This window comes from Chenopodium album, chromosome 17, assembly GCF_948465745.1.
Source record: "Chenopodium album chromosome 17, dcCheAlbu1.1, whole genome shotgun sequence".
Classification (NCBI taxonomy): Eukaryota; Viridiplantae; Streptophyta; class Magnoliopsida; order Caryophyllales; family Amaranthaceae; genus Chenopodium; species Chenopodium album.
In genome coordinates this window covers 47,393,761-47,421,213 of record NC_137850.1, presented here as the reverse complement: position 1 = coordinate 47,421,213, position 27,453 = coordinate 47,393,761, and the positions used below count along the sequence as shown (strand labels likewise).

General features: G+C 34.8%; 3 protein-coding genes across 7 annotated transcripts; all 3 read left to right on the top strand.

The window, feature by feature from the left end:
- The first annotated feature begins 1,485 nt into the window (after positions 1–1,485).
- On the top strand, positions 1,486–10,619 carry LOC145589978 (alpha-1,3-mannosyl-glycoprotein 2-beta-N-acetylglucosaminyltransferase-like). 4 transcript variants are annotated; one of them, XR_014101848.1, is made up of 19 exons: positions 1,486–1,729; positions 2,514–2,564; positions 3,368–3,455; positions 4,754–4,816; positions 5,187–5,221; positions 5,318–5,394; positions 5,525–5,570; positions 5,668–5,730; positions 6,590–6,656; positions 6,783–6,851; positions 6,977–7,046; positions 7,224–7,285; positions 7,864–7,954; positions 8,042–8,135; positions 8,414–8,476; positions 8,589–8,627; positions 8,972–9,142; positions 9,789–10,081; positions 10,179–10,619. XR_014101848.1 is itself a non-coding variant. In XM_081646701.1 (19 exons), exons 1-18 carry the CDS (start codon positions 1,661–1,663, stop codon positions 9,903–9,905), a joined length of 1,335 nt encoding a protein of 444 aa, XP_081502827.1. In that variant the 5' UTR covers positions 1,486–1,660; the 3' UTR covers positions 9,906–9,915; positions 10,179–10,619. The 4 variants fall into 4 exon arrangements, 3 of the variants coding, with proteins under 3 accessions (XP_081502827.1, XP_081502826.1, XP_081502825.1); XM_081646701.1 differs by having other exon boundaries at positions 9,789–9,915; XM_081646700.1 differs by having other exon boundaries at positions 9,789–9,915; positions 10,137–10,619.
- Positions 10,620–11,830: 1,211 nt separating this feature from the next.
- Positions 11,831–19,458, top strand: LOC145588281 (protein NUCLEOLAR COMPLEX ASSOCIATED 4-like). 2 transcript variants are annotated; one of them, XM_081644922.1, is made up of 15 exons: positions 11,831–12,430; positions 12,864–12,956; positions 13,102–13,175; positions 13,465–13,526; positions 13,635–13,677; positions 14,693–14,790; positions 15,418–15,509; positions 16,402–16,503; positions 17,023–17,081; positions 17,162–17,336; positions 17,428–17,601; positions 18,026–18,185; positions 18,347–18,404; positions 18,504–18,609; positions 19,178–19,458. In XM_081644922.1, exons 1-15 carry the CDS (start codon positions 11,909–11,911, stop codon positions 19,304–19,306), a joined length of 1,947 nt encoding a protein of 648 aa, XP_081501048.1. In that variant the 5' UTR covers positions 11,831–11,908; the 3' UTR covers positions 19,307–19,458. The 2 variants fall into 2 exon arrangements, with proteins under 2 accessions (XP_081501048.1, XP_081501049.1); XM_081644923.1 differs by lacking the exon at positions 16,402–16,503.
- A 1,711-nt stretch (positions 19,459–21,169) lies between these two features.
- LOC145589191 (putative disease resistance protein RGA1) lies at positions 21,170–25,859 on the top strand. The gene is made up of 4 exons (XM_081645739.1): positions 21,170–23,953; positions 23,984–24,408; positions 24,850–24,983; positions 25,078–25,859. The coding sequence occupies exons 1-3, from the start codon at positions 21,170–21,172 to the stop codon at positions 24,857–24,859; spliced, it is 3,219 nt and encodes a 1,072-aa protein (XP_081501865.1). The 3' UTR covers positions 24,860–24,983; positions 25,078–25,859.
- Positions 25,860–27,453: the final 1,594 nt, after the last annotated feature.

Genomic DNA, 27,453 nt, shown 5'->3' with positions numbered 1-27,453 from the left:
TTCCATCATATATGTAAAAAAAAAAGAAGATAATTATTAGTTTTATAAATAAGTTAAATTCTAATTATTCACTATTCGTTGTTTTTACCTATGTGGCAAAATTCGTAAATCTCATTCGTAACTTTTGATTTGGTGGCGAGTGAATTTTTTATATCTAAACTAAATTATTAATCTAATTTTTCATTGGTCAAAATAATACCTTTTCTTATGTGGCGCTCCGAATGCTCTCCAAAAATTCCTACTTTAATATATATATATATATATATATATATATATATATATATATATATATATATATATATATATATATATATATATATATATATATATATTGACCCAAACCCAAAACTTTGGATAAGGGTTAAACATTTCTTGACTCGTAACCTGAAGTGATCCAATCCGAGATGACTCATGACCCGACCCTAATTGACAGGTTTACATAGTAATAAAATTCTATTAGATTGTGAAGTATATTATTTTAACCAATTAGTATATATTATAAATGTATATTTTACGCATTGAACTACTTTATTCGCTCCAAAAAAATATTATGATATAAAAAATAAATTTATATGATAATTTTGAAAATAATTATCTAATAATTTTTTGAATAAAAATATAATTCAATTTGTACATCTAAAATATTGGTATTTTATCGAAAATAAAACTCTAAACTAACAATTTTATCCTAAAATTTTATCCAAATAGAATTCTAAACTAACTTTTTTATTCTATTTAAATCTATCCAACGTGGCACGACATTTGGCGAAAAGTTAATTCCGAGAACATGCAATAAAAGATATCAAATAGCAGGAAGATAACCTGTTGTTTCTTTTTCTAATTATCGAATACGAAACATTAATTTATTTCACAGTCTGATAGGGTTTATAGTTTATTTGATTGTTAGTATATTCAATTTAGGGTCCTTCGAAACTCCATTATTCAACTGTTGATTATAATTAGTTAAGTTACGGAAAAGAAAATTACCATCTTAATTTGATAATTGAATCATATTTGGCCTTATGTGACATTGTGACCTATACCAATATACAATTATACACGCACACAACTATCGAATGCTATAATTAATGTGGGATCCTCAACCATGATCACATGACATGTTTAGTACTCAAGTGATAAAACACAAGATGAATAATTGTTTCTATAGGTATAAGGACTTGTTTGGTTGACAAACAAATTTATGAGAAATTTTATTTTCTACCAAATGAATTTATGCATATTTGTTTGGTTGCCAATTATGTAGGAATTGAAACTTTCTAGGAAATTCAAGTTCCCACAAAATGGAGAAATTCACTTACCTAATCCCCTCTAGGTAAGTGGAATTTTCCATGCAAAGTAGAAATTCCTGCATCCAACACGAGTATGTCCTGAAAACATTAAAAAAAAAAAAAAAAAAAAAAAAAAGTATGTCCTCATAACAAATTATTTAAAGAAGAAGGAGGAAAAAAAAAAAAAAAAAAAAAAACTAGTTTAGCGAACCCAACCACAAAAGTGTTGAAGTCTTCCTACTTAAAAATTCAAGTCTACCAAGCTCCCCAGCAGTAGATCACAGTATTCATCTTCCTCCAAAGCATGATGAAGAAGCTTTGATCATTTCATCATAACTCCCATCTACAATCTTCCTTAACAATTCTTTAAAATGCCCAGATTTTCTTGTGATTTCAGATGGCTTCTTCTTGTTGCTGCTGTCGCATTTATCTACATCCAGGTAAATATAAGCAATTTCAGTATTATTTGATTATTAATTTCCTTTAATCTTCACTTCTTGAAAACCCTAATTTCATCTTTTAAGTAATTGATTTATTACATTTTCATCGATTTTAGTGTTCGGTAGTCGTTTGATTAGTGATATTCAGTTTCTTATGAAATTTTATTTTGTGGGATCCCTTTAATTTGCCTATTGTGTTGAGTAGTTAGGATGAATTTAGTTTGACTGTATGTACTGATATGGGATGGAAATAATTAAGGAGAATTAGTTTAGTATGGTGGAGTTTGTTGCTTCAATCTAAGAAGTAGAGTTTCAGGGATTTAATGGTCAGAATTATTGGTTTATGTTTCGATTTTCAGAGAAATTGCATATTAAAATTTGAAAATGCTGATAATTATGGCTCTATGATTAAAGTGTAGTTGGATAAATGCCAGAGTAAGGTGAGGTATACCAGTATAGCCGGCAATGATAAGGGTTTAAGGTTTAAATTTATAGACGCAACTATTGTAAAATTTGTAACACTTTAAATGTGTATGGGATTTACTGCTTTTGTGATGATGATCCCAAATTAGAGATACTTAGTCATTGTCGTCAAGTTCTGGTGTGAAAGTAGGTTTATGTTTGAGTCTGCTGGATGATTTATGTTTCTTCTGCATTCTATGTATTAAACTTAGTAAGAGCATATTGTCACATTCTAAATGTTCTTGCTGTTTATAAGCTACTTTGTATAATAATTGTGGAGTGTTGACATTTTGCTTCTTTGGTGTTATTTCTTTTATATTAGATGCGGCTGTTTGCTACACAATCAAAGTACGCTGATCGCCTGGCTGCTGCGGTATGTGGGCATTGTTTATATTTCATGATGCTCTTGTGTTAGTGATGGAATGCTTATGATATATATAATAATTATCTTGACATGTTGACTTCGTGATACTTGTACCATTTTTTTTTAAGTGTTCCTTCAATTAGTTCTCTCTCTACTTCCTCTTTTATCTTTTGGTGGAAATTTAGCTTCTGTTTGACTAATCAATAACCTCAAGCTTTTAAAGCAATGCTCAGTAGAAAATGAGTATAATGTTGTGTCGGTATTAGTGATCAAAGGCTTTGTTTTTATTCTAGAGGCATAAGGAAATTTAAGTGGTATTACCATTGCTAAATTGTTGGCATCGAGGCTAGAGATATAAGGGCTTCCATTAAGAATAGGGCTTGGGAATTCTGGTTTATGTGTTGATCACATTGTCCATCTCTGAAATAGCATAGCTGATATCTTAGGGTATTAGATTACTGATTAAAAATAGGTTACAAGTCTTACAACTTCATATTAATTATGGCAGTTAGAGCAGTTGACATAGAGATCTTTTAGAAGCTAGAATATTAAAGGAATCCACTTTCAGAAGTTCTCAGTTTTAATTTTTGTCTATAATTGTACATTTTAGCATGTATGGAAATGCATCATGTCACTGCATGAAGACTCTTTAGTTTTTACGGTATGCCGGTGTTGAACTTCTTTATTCTCTGTACATTAATGTTCTTCTTGATTTATATTTTAAATGCAGAATGAACCTACTAGGAAAGATACATTTGGATCACATCAGTGTTATTTGCACGTTTTTACCCTATTTTCCCCTTTGTTTTCAGGTGGAGGCTGAAAATTATTGTACAAGACAGACACGGTTATATATTGATCAAATAAGCATGCAACAAGGACAGATTGTGGCATTAAAAGGCGTGTTATTTTTATAGTGTAGTCTTCTTTAAGTTTCAGTCACCTCCTTTTGACTGCATATTGTCTATGGTATCCTGTATCCTCACCATTCTTAAGTGCTACTAGCCAGGAGTCAATTGATTTTTTGTTCAATGCCATCCTTTTGTCATAAATTTAGATTCTTGTAGGGGAATAAAAAAGTAAGACTAGATCTGTTTCAATTTTTAATAGCCTTAAAGCAGTGATATCAAACTGGATAACAATTTAATTGTTGCTAAGCATATAGAACAGTATGTTTGGAAATCCAAGGACTGCATTGGCAAAGTAAAAACTGTAAAGAAAGAGTTCGATACCGAATTGTTTTCGTAAATTCCATATCCTTTGTAACACTGTCATCCTAGCCTAATTTTTGATTTGTCATCCTTGCCCATTTTCTTCAATGTATGTTAGAGCTGCATGACAGTGCTTAGTTTCTTCCAAGTCCAGAGGTTGTTTAACTATATGGGCAATAAAAGGTCATGTTTTGGAATAGGGGAAGGTAAACATGTTGAGAGTAGGCTATTGGCCCCCATTACGTAGGTTCTCTATAATCTTACCGGTTCAATTTTTATGTTGTAGAAGGGACTGATTGCCAAATGATGTCCACGAGCTGTCCATTTGAACTTGATATTTAGTGTATGTATGTTTTTTGATCTGTGCTCGTGTGTGTGTGTGTGTGTTATTGCGGCTATTAAGTATGAGGGAGAGTCAGGTATGATGGTTAGGGCATGTGAAATGTTACCTGGAGGCTGCATTGATTAGGAATTTGGAGGGTTGGTAGTCTTGGGACAATGTGGATTATAAAAGAAGTCAAGGGTGTTGTAAGTGTACTTGGATAATGGGATTTAAAAAGGATGTGAAGAAATTGGGCTTGCAAGAGGATGTGTGCAAAATAGAAGCAATGGAGGATGGGTAAATGGATATATATTCTTGGTTCATACTTCAAAAAAGGCTTTTATTTTGTTTGGTGTTGTTTACGCTTTTTTATTTTATTAAAGCTATATGTTCTGCTAGGCTACTTGTAATGAAAAACTTATCTGATGTACATATTTCATTTTTTAAAATTAGCTACACGGAAGAGTCAATATTGCAGGGATATACATAGAGCAGCATATACTCTACCATAGCCTTTATTGGGGCTCTTGGGAAGCATAAGATGTGCATTTGTGAATCAATTACTTGTGTGATGATATGAACAAGTACTTTCTTTGTTGGTTGCTTCTTGCCAAAGCTAATTTTTTCTGTTTTATTTAATTAATTATTTATTTATATAATATCAGATGAGAAAAGGCGCAGAGATGAAGAAACAGCCCAGCTGAGAGCTCTTGTCCGAGATCTTGAGAGTACGTACTTATTACTGATATTGCCATTTCCTGCTATCATGTGCTCTGTAGTTATTTCCTTTTCTGCATCGGGAATTTCCTTGCCTGCTTAATCTGAATTTTTTAGTGCATATATAATGAATAGTGTCTAGGTTCCAGCAATTGGTTTTAGCTCTTGTGTTATGTTGTGAATAAGCTTGATAGTGTTTGAGTCCTTAAGATTAAAGTTCATATTGCTCCCTCCTCCTATTTCGTTCTTGTAACTTTTGAAGCATGGAACATAAAAACTAAAAGATAGAATTTGATACCCTTATTTTCAATCAATATGTTTTCTGGATGATTTATAATTTCTGATGCCTCATGTCCGAGAAAATGTGTAATGACTTTGCAGGAAAAGGTCTTCAACGATTGAATGGGAAACTAGAGGTTGAAATCAAATGGAGCAATCACTTATATTCTATTTTCAGATGTATTCATTGAGTACTTGATCAAGTTTCTCTTCTTGTCTGCTGAATCCATTAGGTGCCAGTGGCAGCGGTTGTGGTGATGGCCTGCAATCGCGCTGATTACTTGGAAAGAACTGTCAATTCTATTTTGAAGTATGTCTATTGTAAAATTTAGGTGTAATGTTCAAGTTTTCTTTTTGAAATCAGCTGTCTTGATTCTGATATTCCATTTTTGAATGTGCTTAAGTGTTTATATATGCTGACTAGAGCACTATCTTTTCAGATATCATGGTTCTGTTGCATCAAAGTACCCACTTTTCATATCCCAGGTAAACATCCGGGTTATCTGTTGGGGCACTGATTTGTGTAGTATATTAAATTCTGATTCTAAGAAAACCTAAAATGTAATATTGATATTGGTATCAGGATGGACCAGACTCAAAAGTCAAAAGTAAGGCATTGACTTTCAATCAAATAACGTATATGCAGGTATTGTATTCTTGTTATGGATGCATCACCTTAATTGTGAATTTATTGATCTTATTACATATTGGTTTTGATTGTCAGTTAGATGTTTCATATGAAGTTTCTCACCTGCTCCTTGTGAGTTAGATTTATTCTATTCATCTTCCATTCTTTCCTATACATATTTAAGACATGTATACAACCACGGATTTGGAAGGACTAGTTTTATCCTCACTCTCAACTTCCTCCCCTTTCAAATTAGTTGCAATATTTTGATTTTCAAGTTTGCCATGCGTAACTTTGATCATTATATTCTATAATTAACTACTATAAAAAATATATTAAATGATAATTTATCCAAAATGTACGTTGTGACAAACCAATAACCTTGTACATAATATATGTTTTCATATATTAGTAGAAAAATATGGTCTAAGTAAGACAAATGAATTGTGTCAAAAGTAAAAATGGTGCAACTATTTTGAAAGAAGTGATAATATTTTGTGCTTTACCATGATTCCAGTACCCAAAAATATTTCTCACTTATCAAAGGATCGGGGAATTGTCCAAAGGTTTTCTGTTAAAGGTTTTAGATTCTGTATTAGTGAAATAGTGACCAATTGACTGTGTGAAAGTGGATTAAACTTTTTCTGGAATGGCTGAATTCATTTGGTTTAAATTGCGAAGATTGTTAGATTTGATTATATAAATGACAAACCGAGATTTGAAGATGCTTCTCCCTCACTCCTGGGGTACTGTATAGCTTACTCTCTTAATAAGTGCATGTGTATTTCCATGAATAAAGAAAGCGGCTTTTAATCCTAAAGTTATACTTCATCAATGCTTTTTTTTTTTAAACTTTTTTTTTTTATATCCATTGCAGCATTTGGATTATGAAGCCATTCGTACAGAGAGACCTGGAGAATTGATTGCATACTATAAAATTGCACGTAAGGACCGGTTAATATATTGGGTTTTTATTTATTTATTTATTTTTATTGCATACTATAAAATTGCACGTAAGGACCATGAGAGACATACCTATCTCATCATCTTGAACAAGTTGCTTCTTCTAGGTCATTACAAGTGGGCACTGGACAAGTTGTTCTACAAGCACAATTTCAGTAAAGTGATCATTCTTGAAGGTACATAATACTTGATCTTGCTGTCACATGATTGCATCCATATTCCTGTGTCTTTCCATTAATATATCTTAATAGAGTATTGGCTTTAAATTTGTGCTTAAGATCACCTTTATGGTCAAATGCAGATGACATGGAGATTGCCCCTGATTTTTTTGAGTATTTTGAGGCTGCAGCAGGTTTACTTGACAGAGATAGGTATGTCTCTCATGTTCATCGTATTTAATATTTATAACTTGCAAAAAGCTAACTTCTGTATTGAAGGAGTAGTCTGATAATAGAAGTTTAGTTACTTAGGATCCTTTTGCTGCAGACCTTCTTAAACTGCTGACGTTATGTATTGTGCTGCTTGTTTGTGAAACTGTTCAATCATAGGTCAATCATGGCTGTTTCCTCCTGGAATGATAATGGACAAAAGCAGTTTGTGCACGACCCTTGTAAGTTTTTTATTCCTTATTTCTGAAATGACGTACTCATGAAACTTATTTTGTTCTGTCAAACCAGCTGAGTCTGGATGTGCTTATAGCCTCATACCTAAAGCAGACCGATTCTACAATACCTATGGATCCATACCTTTTCATTAATATGTAAAACTTATGTGGCTTTTCTCTAAGCTTATAAATTGACCTATTTAATTGAAGCAAAAGGTCTAGGTAAGTCAGAATTTATGCAGCTTTACTCATATCAAAGGTTATCAGGTCAAAGGTCTTTCCTTTATTTGGTTATAATAAGATGAATGAAAGCACTTTTCACATCATACCTTATCCGCATTATTATTTCATGCAATCTTTATTCCAGTTTGAATGTGAGTTAAGTAACTCATCTCAAGGATTTTGTTCGTTGTATACATGGTAATCTAACATCTGTATCCAACCATTATGATATGTTGTTTGTTAATATTTTGTCACTTAATTCTTGTTGTAATTATTGTTGTTGCATGTTTAATGTATTTTATTTATTTTCCCTCACCTATGCACAGACCTGTATCATCAATCTCTTCTGTGTTGTTATGCAGACGTACTTTATCGATCTGATTTCTTTCCTGGGCTTGGATGGATGTTATCGAAAGATACATGGGATGAATTATCTCCAAAGTGGCCCAAGGCATATCCTTCACATTTTTTTTTTCCATCTTGTATATGTTCTGGTGTTGATTGATCCATGTACAAGTTTTTCCTTGACAAAAGCTTTACTTACTGGGATGATTGGTTGAGACTGAAAGAGAACCACAAGGGTCGACAATTTATAAGACCAGAAGTTTGCAGAACGTATAATTTTGGCGAGCATGTATGATCTAGCCCTACCATTTTTATGCTTTAAATTTGATATGCATTTGAAAATTTAACTTTCAGCAAAGCTAAACTTTCATGATACACATTATTGTAGCATCTATAAGTACGTTCAGAAACTGGGTATTTTGAAGTTACATATGTGGTCATGTTATTCGTCCGTGGGCTCTCCTGCATAGATTATATTTGTCATTTAGAAAGTTTGCTGTTTAATGCTTTATTCTCTGAATGGATTCCACACTGCTTAGCAGAAAGCTTTTAATGATTTCTGTGCAGGGGTCCAGCCTAGGGCAGTTTTTCAGCCAATACCTTGAGCCAATTAAGCTCAATGATGTGGATGTGAGTGCCAATTATCTTCAGTGCTAAAATGATTGTTTCCCCCCCTTAGATTTATGAACTTTCTCTAACTTTCAATTGTCCTCCTTATCCCTGTGGTCTTTACTTCTGCTAGGTTAAGTGGAAGTCAATGGATTTAAGCTACCTGATGGAGGTTAGTAATATTGGAACCTTTCTACAGGCATACATGTCAAATTGTGAAGGCATTATTGTTATTTAGATTTACAGCATATTTAGTTGTCCAAATTATATGCTTGATAATTTATTGGTGCTGTATATAGACATATAGTTCATTAATCTCAGAGTTAAACGTAACAATCTAAACAAATTAACCGCACACAATATCTGTTGACTTATGTGCTTCTAGAGTCAAATCAAATAGGGCTTGAATACTGAATATCGTGCATTTGAGTTCTTGGCTCAGAGTAGATTTTGCAACTTTTGATTAAGCCCACTGTTGGTTCAGTTATCCTAATAATGTCATTTATTGATGTTCAGGACAATTACATAGAATACTTTTCCAGCCTTGTGAAAAAGGCTAAACCAATATATGGCGCTGATGCTGTAGTGAAGGCCAATGGTGTAGATGGTGATGTACGCATTAAGTATGAGGATCAGCCAGCGTTTGAAAGCATTGCCAGACAGTTTGGTATTTTTGAAGAATGGAAGGTATATTTTACATCCGTAGATTGTTATGACCCCTTGTCTAATCTCTTCAAGCCTTTAATTGGCTTAATATTGAAATTCAATTCAGGGTCATGCCTTGGTTTCGTATTCACATTAAAGATGACTCTTTATCACATGAACTATTATATGCTAAAATGGTTGTTCTTTATCTCTATTTAAAAAAATAAATAAATAAATTTGTTTGCTTTCAAGAATTCATTTGTTTTTTTGGTTTAAATAATGGGCCAAGGGCTCATTAAATTGCATGTTCCTTAATATTCTTGGATAGAGTCAATATTTGAAAAAAAAAAAAAAAAAAAAAACCACAGCAAGAGCAAGGCTGCAGACAGAATTCAGGCCCCAATGGAAGTTTGTGATATTGTTGATAATCTTGTTTGCATCAAGTCACTACTGTAGGCCCCGGTTATTTGGTGGAAAAATACATTTTGCTCCCACTTCACTTTTTTGAGTCTTATTTGCTTCAATGCCCTTTTGTTTTGCACCGAAACCCTGGCATTGTACACTTATAGAGTAGTAGCTTTGAATTTTGGACCTATGATCAGTAGTAGCTTTGCATTTTGGACCTGTAATCAATAGCATCGTATAAAATTAGGATGCTTGTACATGACCTAATCTTTTTGTTGATCAGGATGGTGTCCCCAGGGCAGCATACAAGGGGGTAGTAGTTTTCAGATACCACAGTTCAAAGCGTGTCTTCCTTGTTGGCCCAGATTCCCTAAAGCAACTTGGAATAGAGACATCCTGAATTTATACAGGTTAAAACCTTTAAATCAGTTTACGATTCTTCAGCTCTTCTTCCCCCCTCTCCTTCCTCCTATTTTGTAGATCTCAAAGGAGAAGAACTCGAATGGATTTTGCTGGCAGCAAAATTTGGAAATGTCTGAATGATGGGGCCATTGGGGTGAATCATGTTGTAATTTGGTACATCTTTCAATTATACGTAGTATGTGAAATTATTTTTTCTGTGATGGCATAGGTGAATTTCTTGTCACACTAATCAGACTAAGGGGTTTGGCAGAATTCCACTTATAGAACGTGACTGAAGGGTCTGTGAATATCTACAGTGCTGTTTGAAGGTCTGCCAATGCTCAAGCTTCATTGTTCAGACTCTGTGCTACTGTTGAACAGACGCAACCTAAGTAAGACCCAACCAACTCATAAGATTTTGTAGGTGTTTCGAATGGCTGTATATTGGGTTGTAAACTTGTAATCATCATAGTTGGAGCCCTTGGAGATAGTGAAATAGTGTAGGTCACAATTTGTAGAGCCTTCTTGTAATGCTGCTACCCTAAAATTTGGACTTGCTTAATCATACTATGAGAGACAATTATGGATGTGACAAGAATGTTAGAATTAGTTTCATTCTCAAGTGAAAATATGGTATACCTTTGTTCCTAGTATTCTAAAAGTATGTACACAATTGAGATACAGAGTAAATGAAACTAAGACCTATTTCGTATTTATTATTACATTGGTAATCTGATAGTCGTAATTGAGCAATTAACATAGTAATAGTTCAATTTTACATTTTTCTACCAGTGAGTAACTAGTTTGTATAGACATTAAGACGTATAGTTGCTGTTTTGGTGGTACCCAAAAAAAAAAAATGCATAGATTTGATAAAATCATAATGCACTTTATAATTCATGATGCTTTTTTTTTTTTTTGTCTACTTCAATAAGTTCAATAATCAATGATCAAGTAGTCCAACGTTAAGTTAATTCATAATAATGTCAACTTAGAGTACAAGGAAATGATTAGGTTAAAATCACGGTTTGGAATGTAGTCTTCTAGTAGGTTATGATATTAAAGGATCAAAGAAATTACCTAAGTTTCTCGTCAAAAAAAAAAAAAAAAAAAAAAACCTAAGTACTCCAAGACTCCAAATACATAAATATTCCTTATAAACCACGTTACAATTGGGGTAAAAATGAAAAAGAGAAAAACAATTGACAAAATCCCTATGCAAATTGTGATGCTCACTAGTGGCAAATGGCAATATACTTCAAAGCTTGGTAGAGTTGGTGGAAAACTCACCTTATGACTTTGAAAGTTTAAGATCATAAGTTCAAGCTCCACTAACTACAAAATGTTTGGGAGTAAGGGGAATTCCCCTAACTCCCCCCTCTACTCTCAAACGATAACTTACTAAGTAATATAGTGAAAAATCTCCAGGGAAATTACGATTTTACCCCTTGATAAACATAAGCCGTTCAATAAAGAAAGTAATTGAGGGTTGAGGCCATTCACTTGCTACATCAGCTAGAAATGACATGGTAATGCAAAAAAAAAAAAAAAAAAAAAAAAATTCTAAGTTATGCCGCCAAACTTCTTTGGTTTCTAAGTTGTGTCCATGCTTTTTCAAATGTTTAAGCTCTGCCTCAACCTCACTAATTTTTATTAACAATAACCTTTGATGTTAATAATGATTTTTTTTTATTATTATTTTATTTTCTGATTTTTAAATTTTTTTAAAGTGTTAAACCAATTAGAACGGGACACGTATCAATTTAATAACGCCATGACACTAGATAAAATAACTTAACTTTCGTTAATGGATATGACTGTGAAAGAGTATTGTTGATAAAATATCGTGAGCTGGAGTTATAACTTTGAAAAGCAGATAAATAGCTTAAAAAAACCAAAAATAATAAATAAAAAATAAAAAACCTAAGCTAAACCCCAACCCTCTTTCTCTCTCCTCAGAACCTTAAACCCTCCCTCTTCTCCTTCAACATTCCCCTAAAAATGGCGCCCAAAAAAACCAAAATCACCGCCGCCATCACCACAACCACAACCACCACCGGAATCCAGAAGAAGCGCGAGAAACGCAGTCTATCAAATCCAAAAATCAAAAAAGCCAAAACCACCGGCGCCGCCACCACCACCACCACCGGAAGCCAGAACAAGCCCGACGAAAGCAGTCAACTAGAGCACGTTCAACATCTAGCTCAACAACTCTTCTCTTCAAAAGCTCACTCCAACAATCTCCATCTTCTTCTCACTTACATCTCCCCTTCTTCTCCTCCTTCTGTCGTCGTCGATTCTCTTCTCTCTCTTCAATCCTTCTTCCACGTTAACATCCTCGATCTTACTGCTTCCTCCAATGCCGCCGCCGCCGCAAACTCCGACACTTCCGACCCCGATTTCATTTATAAAACTTGGCTTCGCTCTAAATTCGACGACCTCGTCAAGTCGTTGCTTCTTATCGCGGTTTCTCCTCTATCTGATCAACTTGCTCGTATTGAATCGGGGTTCATTCCAGTTGGTGTGAGTAATTTGTATTAAATTGCTGCCTTTTCATTTCAAACCTTGATTTTTCTTATTTTGGATTGTTTATGAAATTGCGTGTTTTTTTGGTTGTTTTCCTAATTCAGCTACTCAAATTTTACTTAGTTTATCTACATGCCTGTAAATTCTATGACTATAAATGTCTTTAATTCTAATTTTTGTGTTTCATTATAATTGGTATTAAGTTGCTGCGTTTTCAATTTAAAGCTTATTTTTTCTTAAAAATTTTGGATTTTACATAAAATTGCGTAAGATTTTTATTCAATTTAATGAGTATCCCGAAATTTTTGATATTGATAAGAATTTACTTAAATTTTTACTTTTTTCAGCAATTTCTGTGTTTTTAAGCTTGAGTTCTACTTATTCTGTAATGTCCTCCAAGATAATTGATTTTGCTGTTTCTATTTTTCAGGAAATCGTATTGGATACGTTAATGGAGTTTGTGCAGCTTGGAAATGGCGAAAAGTTTTATTCTGCTTTATACCATAAGCTTATTCAGGCAATTGTGAGTTACTTACCTGTGTGGCTGTGTCACGGAATTTTGGTTTTTCATCTTGCTGCTTGTTTATATACGTAGCAATTTTGGAGCTTACTGTTGATTTTTAGGAATTGCTTTTAATGATGTAATCTGCATTCTCTCTAATTGGCAGATTTATTCATCGTCGGAAGCTGAATTCTTACTCGAAACCTTAGCTTTAAAATATTTCAAGTATGTCGATGTACGGTATGGGTCCTTTTCTGAATCACTTGCCTCTCCATTTGCGTGATATATTGTAAATGTAAGCAGAGATTGTCGATTGTGTTTTCGGAAGACGTCATTTAATTCTATGCATTGGACTCTGGATACATTCTATTTCAAAGTGTGCAGAGAATACTAAGAAAAGTATAGATTATGCATTCCATTTAGGTGGTGTTTCTTCCTTATTAACTGGCATCATGACTTTATAGGATGCAATTTAAATTTATATGATAGTTTTCATTCTGTTATTTATGTTTTGAACAATTTGGTGCAGTTATTTTACCTTTATTACAGTTGAAAAACTCTGTAAAACATTGGAGTCCAACAATTGTTCAGGTACCTGATTTTCTTTCTCTGAGTATGCTCTTTTTAAATGCTGCTCTTATCTTCTATCTCTGTAAAATTTTAATATAGTTTTCAAGCACTTAACCTAATTTATTCCAGGTGGCAAAGCTGGGATTAAAGACAAAGATGATTCAAAGGCAAGGTTAGTTGATTGTTTACTTCAGCACAAGTTTTTCCTTCTATCTTGTACTTTGTGTAGCAAGAGGATATATATGCAGCATTATTGCCCCGTGACTTTTGGGTAGGTGATTGTAACTTTGAGCACCTAGTGCAATTACAACTCGAATCTCCCGATTAAGAAATCAGCAGCTTTGTGATTTGTTGATTCTCAGTATCTACTTAATACTTATTGGTTTAGCTTTTGCCATTAGGTGTGCTATGTTTGAAAGTCATACTAGTTGTCTATTTTGGATCTGAACTTATCTGTCAATTAATTTTTCTTCTTCCACATGGTTGGAAAGATATTCTATCATTAATAGAAGAGCTGCATCAAGTAGGTAAAAAAAAAGTTTTAAAATTTTTTTTATTAATTTTTTTTTCTGATGCCTTTTAATAGATTTTAGGTCACTCCTCTGATTGGACAAAGATTTTGGTTCAATTAGTTTTATTAATCGGTCATTCGTTCGTCACCTATGGTTTTTATGCACATCTTGAAGATGGTTAATTTTATCAAATACGTATTCTGTTTATTTTTATTGACTTGTTTTAATACAAAATAATTCAGGTGGAATGTAGTAACCTTCTTAAAGTGAAGCATTCTTTTATTGGATGGGTCTCCCCTTCCCCCTAAATAATGAGACTTGAGTGGTATTTTTTACCTAGCCTAGCGCCTTGAGGGGGAATGGGGAAATTTTTTTGTTGAGGATCTTTTCCCCTTGCTCCCTTAAAAAGTTGCTGAGATACTGTGGCAAATCCAAGGATTATAATAGGCGGAATAACTAAACAGGAGTTTGTATTGACTTTGACGGTTTGAAGCTTGTAATGCAAACCTAATTCAGTTGGTTCAAGCTTGCTCTGTAAGCGTTCAAGGTTGCTCTGTGAGCCTGTGCTGAGAATCTGCAACTGCTGACATTATACTCAATTTATAATGTAAAATATGGTTGCTTTCTTATTATATTTATTTATTTATCTTACTCTTTTTTTTTTTCCTGCAACAGCCTAGAGTGCTCAATAAAGAAGATCCATTTCATCCTATCTCACATTCCTCCTTTGGGAAACGTGGATGAATGTAATGCTATTAAGATGTGGAGTGCAGGTGCATACCCTATTTTCTTTGATTTAATGTGTTGGCATCTTTTCCCCATCATTTTCCTTGTTTTTTTTCTTCCTTCCATAAATCAGATAATGTGTTTTGTGCACTACCCGGAGACCAGATGGGGAGTTGTGGAGGGGGATATCTGTGCTTGTTTTCAAACACTACCCTAGCCTGGTGTACTAGTTGTCTTTGGTCTTTGTTATGTTGACTTTCTCTCTTTGTCAGGAGCAACTTGGGCAAGTCTCCTGGCTGTTTTAGATTGCTTTCTGTTCTACTTATCGTCTTGCCTAAAGTCTCTTAAGTGCAATGTTTCTAGTAAAGCTAGTTTTGTTTCTTGTCATTGCCAGAGTGAGTTAAATTCCCAATCTATATGGAATGTAAACCTCCTGTAAGCCTTGCTTGCAACTTCTATCATCCATCAGTAGCCTGTGACACTGACTGCCATGCCTCTGACTGGAATGTGTTGAATTAGTTTTTGAAATATTTCTTTAATCCTTTCTTCTTTTCTTCTTTTACTCATTTGCATTTTCTAGCTACCATTAGTAGCCTGTGATAGTCTTGCAATTTTTGTTGGTTAACTGAAATATAATATATATATATATATATATTTTTGTTTCAACGGATTAGGTTTCTTATCTAAAGAAGGTGGTCAGCAGGAGGATACTAAGGATATCGAAGGGAGAGATAAACAGAAACAAAGAAAAAAAATTACCAAAAATGTTAGTGTTTTTAATTTGACTTGAAATTATTCCTTCTTGTTCGTTATTCAGCAAACTAACTTTCCTTTGATGCGTCGTCTGCTTCTTGTTATTGTTCTGAATGTTTGTTTTCATACTAGCCAAAAAGTGTACTTATGATATGCAATTTTTTGGATAAGTGTAACCTATCACAGGGTAATGCAGGGAAGATAAATAGTGTAAAAGCCCTTATGTAGCTATGTGGTAATTCCGTGATGGAGGATCACATGAATTTATACTATGTAGGGCCTACCCTAGATTAACTTTCCTCTTCATGGATTTCTAATATGGAAGGAGGGGCTATTGTTGAATAATTGGCTGTACCATGTTATGTATTTCCTTTGGAATTGAATTCAGTAGTTTTTAACTTAGGTTCTACTATGTAAAAAAATGTCATGACAGGTAATGATTCACTACCTTAGTACGGGGTGTTGATATGATGATTGTCCTATAATATCATAGATACTATCATGGTTAGCCTCCCCCATCACCCTTTCCAAGTTCCATTTGCAGTCTTTCATTATGTTATGTTTTGGTTCATCTTCATGCAAGTCTTTTTCACACCATCTATACAATAATTTATTTGCACCCGTTTGCTGAATACCTTGCATTTTAAAAATCCTTAACTATTGTTTTATCATGACTAGGGATGAAACTATGAAAGCCTAGAACCCAAAGGCTGTACACATTATGCATATTGCATACTATTTCTGTGCACAAATGATCATGTGCTAGTTGTATGTTAAATTTATTTACAATTTGTGCTTTGGTACTTTTTTAGATGCACAAATGATCTTGTGTCACTAATATGTTATTGATTTTTGGATTTTTTCATAGTATGTTTTGCCTCTTACTATCACACTTTGTTTTCCAGGATGTTCCTTTTAGCAGTATCTCAAAAAAGTTGAAACTTAAGTTTACAAAGGCATGGATGTCATTTCTTAGGTTACCACTTCCTCTTGATGTCTACAAGGAGGTAAGGCCAGCTGCATATTAGGCTTTTATTTTGTAGTGCTGATAAATTTAGTAGCTATGTGTATGCTGAAGAATGTTGCTTAAACTTGACTTTCTCAGAAGGTTATTTGGGCATGATAATTATTATAGCCTGAAATTCTTAGATATATGTCGAGCTTTTACAGTAGGGTTAATAAAACAGGGTGGGGTTCTTTTTCTTTTCCACATTCAATATTTCAAAGGCTGATGGATGGAGATGGCTACAGGCTGAACTACTTTAGAATATTCAGGCTGTTTCGACTGTGGCGAGGCCGCATTGGGTCAGGACTGGTTTAAATCCCTGAGTAAAAGTGTGGTGGACCCTAATCCTTTCATTTAGTTCAGTCTGTCAGCGGGACTGATTTGAGCTGTTCATTAATCCCTGTTGAATTGAATTGTTGTTGGCCTAGTTTGAACTTGGCATTTTGACGTGATATAATTTATAAGGTGACTTAAACTGTCTTGATATTAGAATGAATACTTAACCTTCCATGATATTCAGGTGCTTGTTATTCTGCATCAGGAAGTCATTCCTTATTTGTCCAATCCTGTCATGTTATGGTGAGTACATTTTCATCTTCACATTTTGTTCTTCCCTTATGTTCAAAATTTATGTGCTTAAAATACATGGGTTTTTGCAGTGACTTTTTGACAAGGTCCTACGACATTGGTGGAGTAGTTAGTGTTATGGCTCTAAGTGGTCTTTTCATTCTTATGACAAAGTATGGCTTGGAGTATCCCAACTTTTATGAGAAGCTTTATGCTCTTCTGATACCCTCTATATTTATGGCAAAACACCGTGCAAAATTCTTTGAGGTGAGATAGGGTACTCTGAACTTAATTTTGTAGTCGGGCCCTAGGATACAAAATTTCATTTGACTTATGTTTAATGGCTTTTTATCTGTAGCTGCTCGATTCCTGCTTAAAATCACCACTTCTTCCTGCATATCTGGCAGCTGCTTTCACAAAGAAGTTGAGCAGACTCTCTCTTTCGGTCCCTCCTTCTGGGTCACTGGTTATTATTGCGCTGGTCCACAATCTTCTGCGGAGACATCCATCAATCAACTGTTTGGTTCATCGGGTATAGTATCTTTGCCGCAAACATGTAACTTGTGTATATATTTGTTTAGGCTTATATACAGCTAGTTTATCATTAGCAACATTAGTCTCCTTGTGTTTTTCCTTCCTGGTTGTATGTGTAATTTTTTTCTGTTATTTTCTGCTGTTAAAATCTCTTTTGATTCTCCGGGATTTTTGAATACTTGTATGCGATTAAATTATCTAGATTAAAGCCTGGGCTAGTTTTTTTTTTTTTTTTTTTTTTTTTTTTTTTTTTTTTTTTTTGCATTATACTTTGATTAATTGTTCGGTTCTTATTTTTAAATTTAAGTGTAGAAAATGATCAACTGGTCCTTGATTGGAGCATAATATACAATTCTATTGATTTTTTCATTGGGTGGGTTTTTTGAATCCTCCTTTGCCTCCGTTGTAATTTCTGCTTATAGGAAGTGGGTGATGAAACAAATAAGGATGACAAAACATCTGAGCAAGAGCGTGTCAATTCTGATGGAAATGCTAGTGTTGCCTCTGATGTGGCCAGAGAAAAACAAGGTGTTGATCTGTTCAATAATGAAGAAAGTGATCCTCTAAGGTCAAAGGCCATGAGTAAGCATCTTCAATCCATGTGTTGTGTTTGAGAGTCTTGAGATGCAGTCTGTCATTTTGATTAGTGTTTCATATTTCTTGAGTGTTCCTGTATAATACTTGGCTATGGTGATTATCTATGCACATAATTGTGCATGCAATAATAAAGGTACTTGTAACAGGGAGCTCTCTTTGGGAGATTGATACACTGCGCCACCATTATTGTCCACCTGTTTCAAGGTACACGCTGCTATGACCTTGTTTATAATTTGATAGATGCATTTTAATCTTATCTTGATGTACCTATTATAACTTATTTAACTTTCTGCTTTTGTGTAGATTTGTTTTGTCACTTGAGAATGATTTGACTGTGAGAGCGAAAACTGCAGAAGTAATGATTGGTGACTTCAGTTCTGCTTCATATGCTACAATATTCAGGGAGGAGGTAATCTGCTGATACAATAAGATTAAATTGATATAGTTAAAGCAAGACCTTGTATGCTTCTGAGTTTATTATCATCTGCTGGATTAATTCTGCCAAATAATGAGTCAAGACTAGTGTTGTTTTTTTAAAATAGAAGACTAGTGTTGTTTAAGAGGAGGATTATTTGAAAAAAAAATTATATACAATTATATGTGTTCTTTTTCATTACACGATTGTGTAGTTATACATCTTCAATGCAAATGGTTTGACTGCTGTTCCTATTTTAGACTCACTAATTTGGTCCACTAACTAAAGCACCCTCATTCTATGTGTTGAGTGAGGGTACTGGGTGAGTTTGTGTCTTTGTGATACTTCTTAAATTGTCTGTTCCTTTTTGTTTTTTGTTTAAAGCTTTCTTGAAGAGACTATCAGGATTTGTTTCTTCTTACATGTTGGACTCTTCAGTTTGTGGAAGACATATGCCCAGCTAAAAATAAAAGAGATGTTTTCCTTGTTATTAGTGATTAAATTTCTTCACAATTCCATGGTTTCCTGACACTTTCCAAATTGGTGATATTCTTGATTGCAGATGCGAAGAAGGGTAAAGCGAGTTCCTTGTGCAGTTCCTACAACAACACCAACCTCTTTGTTTAAAGAATCCGAATTTCCCGGCTGGTCCTTCAAATATGATGGAAGCAATGAGGAGGTGAAGACTTAGTAGAATCTAACACAGTTTTAGGAAATGTATTTTTGTTTTCAATATTATTTTGAGACCATAAACATTCAATTTTGATGCAAGTCATGTAACCTATTTGCTTCCAAATTCGTGTACTAAAATTAGTAAATTCCAATATAGGCTTTTTCCTATCATTTGTTTTCTTTGGCCGAAGAAAAAATGTTTTGCCCTGATGAATAACTATAGTTAGTGCAGTTTTTTTTTTTTTTTTAAAAAAAACATGTTGCTGTTTTTTGTGACTAGTTTTAGTTCTATGTTTTATCGGCAATATTGAAAGGGGGTGTTAAATACTGCCAATAAAAATTATCGAAATCGCCAACATTTCAAGCGAAATGTCATTATTGCCCTTACTAAAATACTAAACCCAAACCCATCTTTCTCCACTTTCTTTTTTCTCTCATCAACCACCCCCCAAGATCCCCAAACACAACCACCACCACCGCAACAGAGGCAACCGGCGTACCAAGCGGCGACGACGTTCAGGAGGTGGCGGCGTGAACACACATCGTTGACGGCGACGGCATGGTTGGAAATCCGGGGAAGGAGGTAAGTTAACCGATTAGCTTTTTGTTTTGAATTAAAGTTTTTTTTAAATCTCGGTGGCTGGTAACCAGCCAGCGCTCAAAACTGGTTGACCGCCACCGATAACCGGCGGTCAAAACTGGTTGACCGCAGTGGTCTATCGATTTTGACCTCTGGTTATCGATGGTGGTCAATCGGTTTTGAGCGCCGATTATGGTCCATCAGCATTTTTTTTAAAAAAAAACACTTATTCTAATCAATTGTTATTATTATTACATAAAAATTATAATTAATTTTATTATTATTAGATAATTATTATGATTAACTGTAATTATTATTGGCAGTTTAGTGTAAATGGTGGTGGTTGTTGGTTGTAGTGGTCGACATGGTGGCATGGGTGGTACCAGTGGTGGTTGATGTGGTTGCTTTAGAATTGGTGGATGGAAATCATGGTATAAAGTTAGAGAAAGAAAATGGGGAAGATTTTAGAAAGGGTAATGTTGTCCCTTTACTTGAACTGTTGGTGGTTTGATAAATTTGTTGGCGGTATTTAGCAATCTACTATTGAACCAGGGATGCAGATTCTATAGATCATCTGTCCAAAACGTCAGGAGTCCTTTATCTTCCTATTTCAAATCAAGTTCTGCTGTAGATCCTTCTCTTTTTTCCATTGGATATTCTTTGCTTTCATATACTAGTTGTTGCATTTCTTTGAATTTGGCTTATTTGACTCTAAAATCATGATTCACCACTAAAGAAAGTACATGGAATATGCCATTAACCTCGTGATTTACCTACTAATACCGCGGTACGAAATATAAATTAATCCGCACAAGTAACACAACTAATAATCTAGCTGTACCTATTTCAAGTCAACTACCTATACAAGCAAATAATGTTATTAAATAATACGTTAGTAAAAACAATGAATATACGTAATCTTCTTAGTGTTATAAAATATCAAATCGATCTATGACATGTGAAGCAATCTCCTTATTGTTTTTTTTACTGTCAAAGATATCTGTTACATGTGAACTATTCTTCTTCTATTAAGAAGCATTTAACAAAAATGTGCTACAAATGTTAAAATGATAGAATAATGTATATCTTGCCTGGGTCTTTGGCAGAGATGCGTTGTAATCTCACATCTGTCCATCATCTACCCAGACTGTTAACAATTATCAAGTGAATTGGTGCAGGACGTTGGTCATTATATATAGTCTGGAGGATAGTAATTTAGTCACCACATTACTACTAACTTTCTCCTTACATTCCTTGCTCTCACATTAATTCTTTCACCTGCTGTGAAATTTGAAAACCCCAATGGCTGAGCTCGGAATCTCCATTGCTCAAAAGCTCATTGAAGTTACCGGGTCTGCGGTCTTCAAAGAGATTTGTGGCATTTGGGGCTACAAATCTCAACTTGAAGAGCTCAACAAAACTGTCTCCACTGTCAAGAATGTGCTCCTTTGTGCAGAGTCTAAGCGAGAGCTTTTGGACCATGAGCGGGACTATGTTGAAGACCTCAAGGCTGCTGTTTATGACGCTGATGATCTATTTGACGAGTTCCTCACTCTAGCTGAGCTCAAGCAGCTTAGACCACTAAGCAAGGGTGGCAAGCTTTTTGCAAAGGTATGTTGCTTCTTTTCTTCTAAGAACCAAGTGGGTCAAGCTTATAGGATGTCTCGCCAGGTTAAGGACATTAAGAAGCAATTAGAGGCTATTGTCACCAACCATCAAAATTTTGGGTTTAGTATTGACTATAAACCTATAGTTAGGAGAAGGGAGGAAACTTGTTCCTACTTAGATGCTAAGGCTATTAATCATATTATTGGGAGGGAGGACGATAAAAAGGCTATCATAGATATGTTGCTAAGTCCGAATAATGTTCATGAAGATGATTGTTTCGTGACTATTGTGGGAGTAGGAGGGCTGGGGAAAACAACTCTTGCCCAACTAGTGTTTAATGATATAGAGGTTGTTAAAGAGTTTCCAGATCCGAAGTTAAGGTTGTGGGTTTGTGTTGCTGATCAAGATGGAGAGACGTTTGATGTCAAGTTAATACTTTGCAAGATTCTAGAGTTAGTTTCCAATATCAAGCCTAGTAGCACCTCTACACTGGAATCAGTGCAAAGGCAATTTAAAGAACAATTAATGGGAAAGAAGTTCCTACTTGTTCTTGATGATGTGTGGACCGAAGATCAGAAAAAGTGGCATAATCTGAGAAATTTCTTGATGTTTGGTCAAGGGGGGAGTAGAATTGTAGTAACCACTCGTTCACATATGACAGCCGATATTATTGGGGGTAAGAATATTTTTAAGTTAGAAGGTTTGTCTCGAGAGAATTCGTGGCGTTTGTTTGAGATGACAGCCTTTGGCAAAGAACCTAAACACATAAACCATCTTCAATTAGCTGAGATTGGAGAGAAGATTGTTGAAAAATGTTATGACATTCCTCTTGCTATAAAGGTTGTAGGGAGTCTTTTATATGGTCAGGGCATAAGTAAGTGGAGGTCATTGAAAGAGAGGAGTTTGACAGGAATTGGTAATGGTGATAATGAAATAATGTCTATTTTAAAGCTTAGTTACAACAATCTAGGATTCTCGTTGAAGAGTTGCTTTAGATATTGTGCATTATTTCCCAAGGATACTAAGATAGAGAGGGAGATGTTGATTAGCCTTTGGATAGCCCAAGGCTACATTGTGCCATTTGATAGAAGTCAAAGCATAGAAGATGCTGCGGAGGAACATTTTTTGATTTTGTTACGAAGATGTTTTTTCCAAGATGTAGTGAGGGATGAATTTGGTGATGTTGTGTCAATTAAAATCCATGACTTGATGCATGATGTTGCTCAGGAAGTGGGGCTGGAGGAAATCTCTGTAGTGAGTTCTATTACAAATAATCTGGGTGATAGGACTCGCCATTTACATTATGTTGGTGATACTGATACATGTTCAGAAACCTTTTTCTTCAAGGATAATATTCGTTCGTTTATTTGTAGTCAAGGAATAAAGGAACTGCCAAAGGATACACAAATAGACAATTGGATGTGCCTAAGGGTATTGGACTTGAAATATTCAAGTTTTGAAAGTTTGCCTGATTCGATAGATAAGCTACTACGTGTACGGTATCTTAACTTATCTTTGAATCTTAATCTTAAGACACTCCCTGATTCTGTTACTGAACTTCATAATCTGCAGACGTTAATATTATGTTGTTGCTTTGAAATAAGAGAGTTGCCCAAGAACTTTAGCAAACTAATTAAACTTAGACACTTAGATTTAGGTGGATGTTTTAAGTTGACTAGTATGCCTTCAGGCATGGATAAGTTAACTAGTTTGAGAGTGCTACCATTCTTTGTGGTCGGTAAGGGTACCGAGAAACAGTGTGTTGGATGGCTAGAAGATCTAAGAACCCTCACCAACATCAGAGGCAGAATCAGGATTGAAATTGGTAAAAATTATAGAAGTGTCAGAGACATGATTGATTGTTTGAGGAATACACAACATCTCACAGAGGTTAGTATCGAATATAATGATAACTGTGTTGATCAGCAAGTTCATATGGAGAAGTTGTTGCCACATTCAAATGTCAAGGGGTTCATGTTGTGGAAATACATGGGTACGACGATTCCAAGGTGGGGTAGAGCAGAAGATAATTGGGCAGTCATCCGCCCACATCTTGTCATCATTGAGCTTAAATTTTGTAGCAACTTGGAGCAGATACCATTGTTGAGTAAACTGCCTTATCTGAAATCACTGGTTCTTATGAATTTGAACAAGCTGGAGTATATGGAGAATGGAAACAGCAACACTTACAGGAATGAAGAAGAATTAACGACATTCTTCCCCTCGCTTGAATCTCTTGAGATAACCAGTCTCGAAAGTTTGAAAGGATGGTGGAGTGGGGCGCAGCTGGTTGAGAATGATGATCATCATATCTTGAAGAGGAGATTGAAATTTTCACGTCTCTCAAAATTGAAAATCAATGATTGCCATAGTTTGATGTCATTTCCTCCCTGTCCAAGCCTAGAAGATTTGGAGTTATGTTCCAGCAATGAATCGTTATTTTTTAAAATTAACAGAAGGGATGAAGACAATGAAGCTGTTGAAAATTTACAGGATGATGTCTGAACATTAAGGAGGCTGGTTATCGATAAGCTGGGTTATCTCAAATCTATCATTGGCATAACTGAAGACGACGACATGCCTTGGAAATATCTTAACCAGAGCCTCCGTTCCCTGGAAATTATGTTCCTAAAAGATCGTTTTATGCCAACTTCCACAAATGGCTTGCAGTACTTGGCCTCTCTCCAAACACTCCAGCTTTCATACTGCTATAGCCTGATAGCTCTCCCAGATTGGATAAGCTGCTTATCGTCTCTTCAGTGTCTGTCCATCACAGATTGTCCTTCTCTCAGATCACTTCCTGAATCAATGCAGAGGCTCAGCTCCCTTCAGAGTCTTGAGATCACTCGTTGTCCGTGCCTTGAACAAAGATGTGCAGGACCTAATGAGGAGGATCAGCCCAAGATTAAACACATCCCACATGTGAAAATCGGGTGAGTGTTCAAAGAAAATTGCACTTGTTTATCCCATTTTGATTCTGGTTTATGCTTTTTTCGAACACTTCCACACTTCTTATTAACTAATTTAATTCTTTGAAGATGCACCCAGATGCTACATGCACCTTTTTAGTTAACAGACTCAACATTCTTTGGGTGATACAAGAGTAATTTAAAAAAATAAAAATATAGAATGCTTCAAATACTAGCTAGGCAATGTTTCTACATCAGTATGCTCGTGCAATTTTTTTAAAAAAAATCTGCCCCTAATCTCAATTATGCCAAACATTGGAGCTTAACCATTTAACTTTTAATTGATATACTGTCGTTTTTGTTACATTGTTTCAACAATTTGTACACGCAGTTTTGTTTTATTATTATCTCATATTGTGATCCCTCTATCTCTTGGATTTGGATTGACATTTTCTCTTGCATCAGTGAATCGTGAAGACTAAGGTCTGATTATCTGCGGCAATGGTAATTCAATCAGTTGCGTTAATACACATTTGATGGGTTGTGGACATTCAAATTCTGCATAAAGCTAGACTTTGAACAGGACACCCGGTTTTGAGGTTAGTGTCCTGTTACTTGCCTTTCTGTTCAGTTTTCTAGTACTGTTTTGTTTTCTTTGTGTCCACTTACTAGTATATGCTTATGTTCATGCAGTGAAATTCTTTCTGGAGTGAATTTGTATTCTGGTTTTCTAATATGAGGTGGATGGTATCTGAGTTGGACTTTCGGGGTAATGAATTAAGGTGAATTTGATATACTGCTACTAGTGCAAGAAGCTGTGTTGGTTTTGGATTTTAATGCAGCGCGGTTGACATACTAAAGCTACTACTGGGCTACTGGTACAAGAAAGTAACAAGCTTTTCAAATATATGATATCAGAGTTTTAAATTGCTGCTGCGCCGGCACATGATGCACGGGTTGATTTGGAGACCCTTCCTAGAAGGTGTGCTGCTGCACCGGCACATGATGCACGGGTTGATTTGGAGACCCTTCCTAGAAGGTGAGCTTTTTCAACCCTCTGGTGCTTAATTATGACCAGGTTCATCCACTAGGTGTGAATTATGTTCATTACTCCGTAGTTATATGCCAACAAAACCATGCGCTTAACAGCTCGTTTCGACGACCAGTTCCTCCATTCCTTGAAGTGATCAGAAAACAGAAGACTGATCATTGTTGTAAGTTAAGAATACATTGCACACCCAAAGTGCTGCTGCGATTAGCAAAGTAAGATGCCTGATCGGAGTAACGTACCCAGGAACTCAAATGAATTATTCTTTTCTTAGTTATTGTAGGGTATTGTAATAATAAGGAGCATCTGAATTAGCAAAGATTTTCTTATAACAACAATGTTTACTTTCAAATTCAATTGCCCATTACTCATCTTAATGATTATAGGGCTGAACTTGTATGCTAACAATGACGTATTTAATTAGGAGATTTAAGTCCTATCTCTTTTGCTGAATGGAGTTAATCATCTTGCTTCCAATATAAATAGTCATATTCTCTAAAAATAAAAAGAGAAATTGGTCTAGTGGAGCATGGTGCTGTAACCATCAGGCAGAGTGCAGAGATAGGGCGCAATAATGAGCAGCAGTTTCCATGTCAAAAAGATGCATTATAGTGGGCATTGACGATTCAATTTTAGCAAATAGATAGTTTTGCAAAAAAAAAAAAAAAAAAAAAATAATAATAATAAAAATAAGGTTAACATCTCTAGAGGTGGGCAACGTGTCGTGCTGAGCCGCCGTAGGCCGTGTCTGGTGGTGGTTCGTGTCGTGCCGTGTCGGGCCACCATTTAGCACATCCCAACCCACGGCACGACACAGCCTACATGCTGAGCACCAGGCCGCCCATAATATTTTAAATTTTTTTTGTACAACTTTTAGAATAAATATACTATTTAAATAATTTTATTAATTTATGTTTTTGTTTTTTTATTATTATATTATTATTGTTCCTTTTATTAAATAGTTCTTTTATTATTATTATTATTATTATTATTATTATTATTATTATTATTATTATTTATGTTATTTTATGGTCGTGTCTGCCGTGCTAGCAGGCCAATCTACCGTGCCGTCCGCGGATTCGTGTCGTTCTCGTGCCGCGACGTGCCGCTAACGGGCTCTTACCGTGCCGGGCCAACCTCGTGCTGGGCCCGTGCTGGGCCGGCACGCCCACCTGGCTCACATGAACTAATGAATAGTTATGATAATTTTGGCATGTGCAACAAAATATTGACACTTTGAATAGGATTATAGGAATGTTTGAGTCGGTGTGTTATGATAGTATCATTGAGATGTGATTATTTTCTTCTTGTTTTGATTTTCCTTTCAATATGTTATGATACATAATTATCATTTGAGAATCTATCACATGAAGAGCCCTTTAGGGCTTTAGGCTTCTTACTTAGATAGTTAATACAGAAAGTTGTATTAGACGGATGTGTTGAATATAAACAACTCACAAATGTTGCGATTCAAGGTATTCATGGTGCCATGTTAGTACTACGGAGTATTAACTCTCTCGTGGTGACATGATACAGTGTCATAAGTCAAATTAAAAACTTAAAAGACTATTTGTTTCATGTCTTTTAAATTCATCACACTTCTCTTGATGTTTTTGTTTTTTGTTTTTTTTAAGGGGAAATTTATCACACTTCACAATATATACATATTATATACTATCTTCGGATCGTACTATATACAACTTTGGGGTATTATTTGTGAGAATTAAAAAATTTCAAAGTTGCATATAATACGATCCGGAGATAGTATACTTACTCCATACTCCCTCCGTTTTTTTTTATTTGAATCACTTGTAAATGCGCGGAGTTTTAGGAGAATGAAATAATAATGTGAGTGGATGAATAATTTATTATGATAAAAATAATATGGAGATTATGAAAGTGAAAATATGTAATAGAGTAGTGGGGAGCATGAGAGAGGGAAATAATAAATTAATTTGAATGAGGTTTAAGTAAGAGAGAGAAACAATAATATAGTGTAAAATTACTACTTATATACTTGT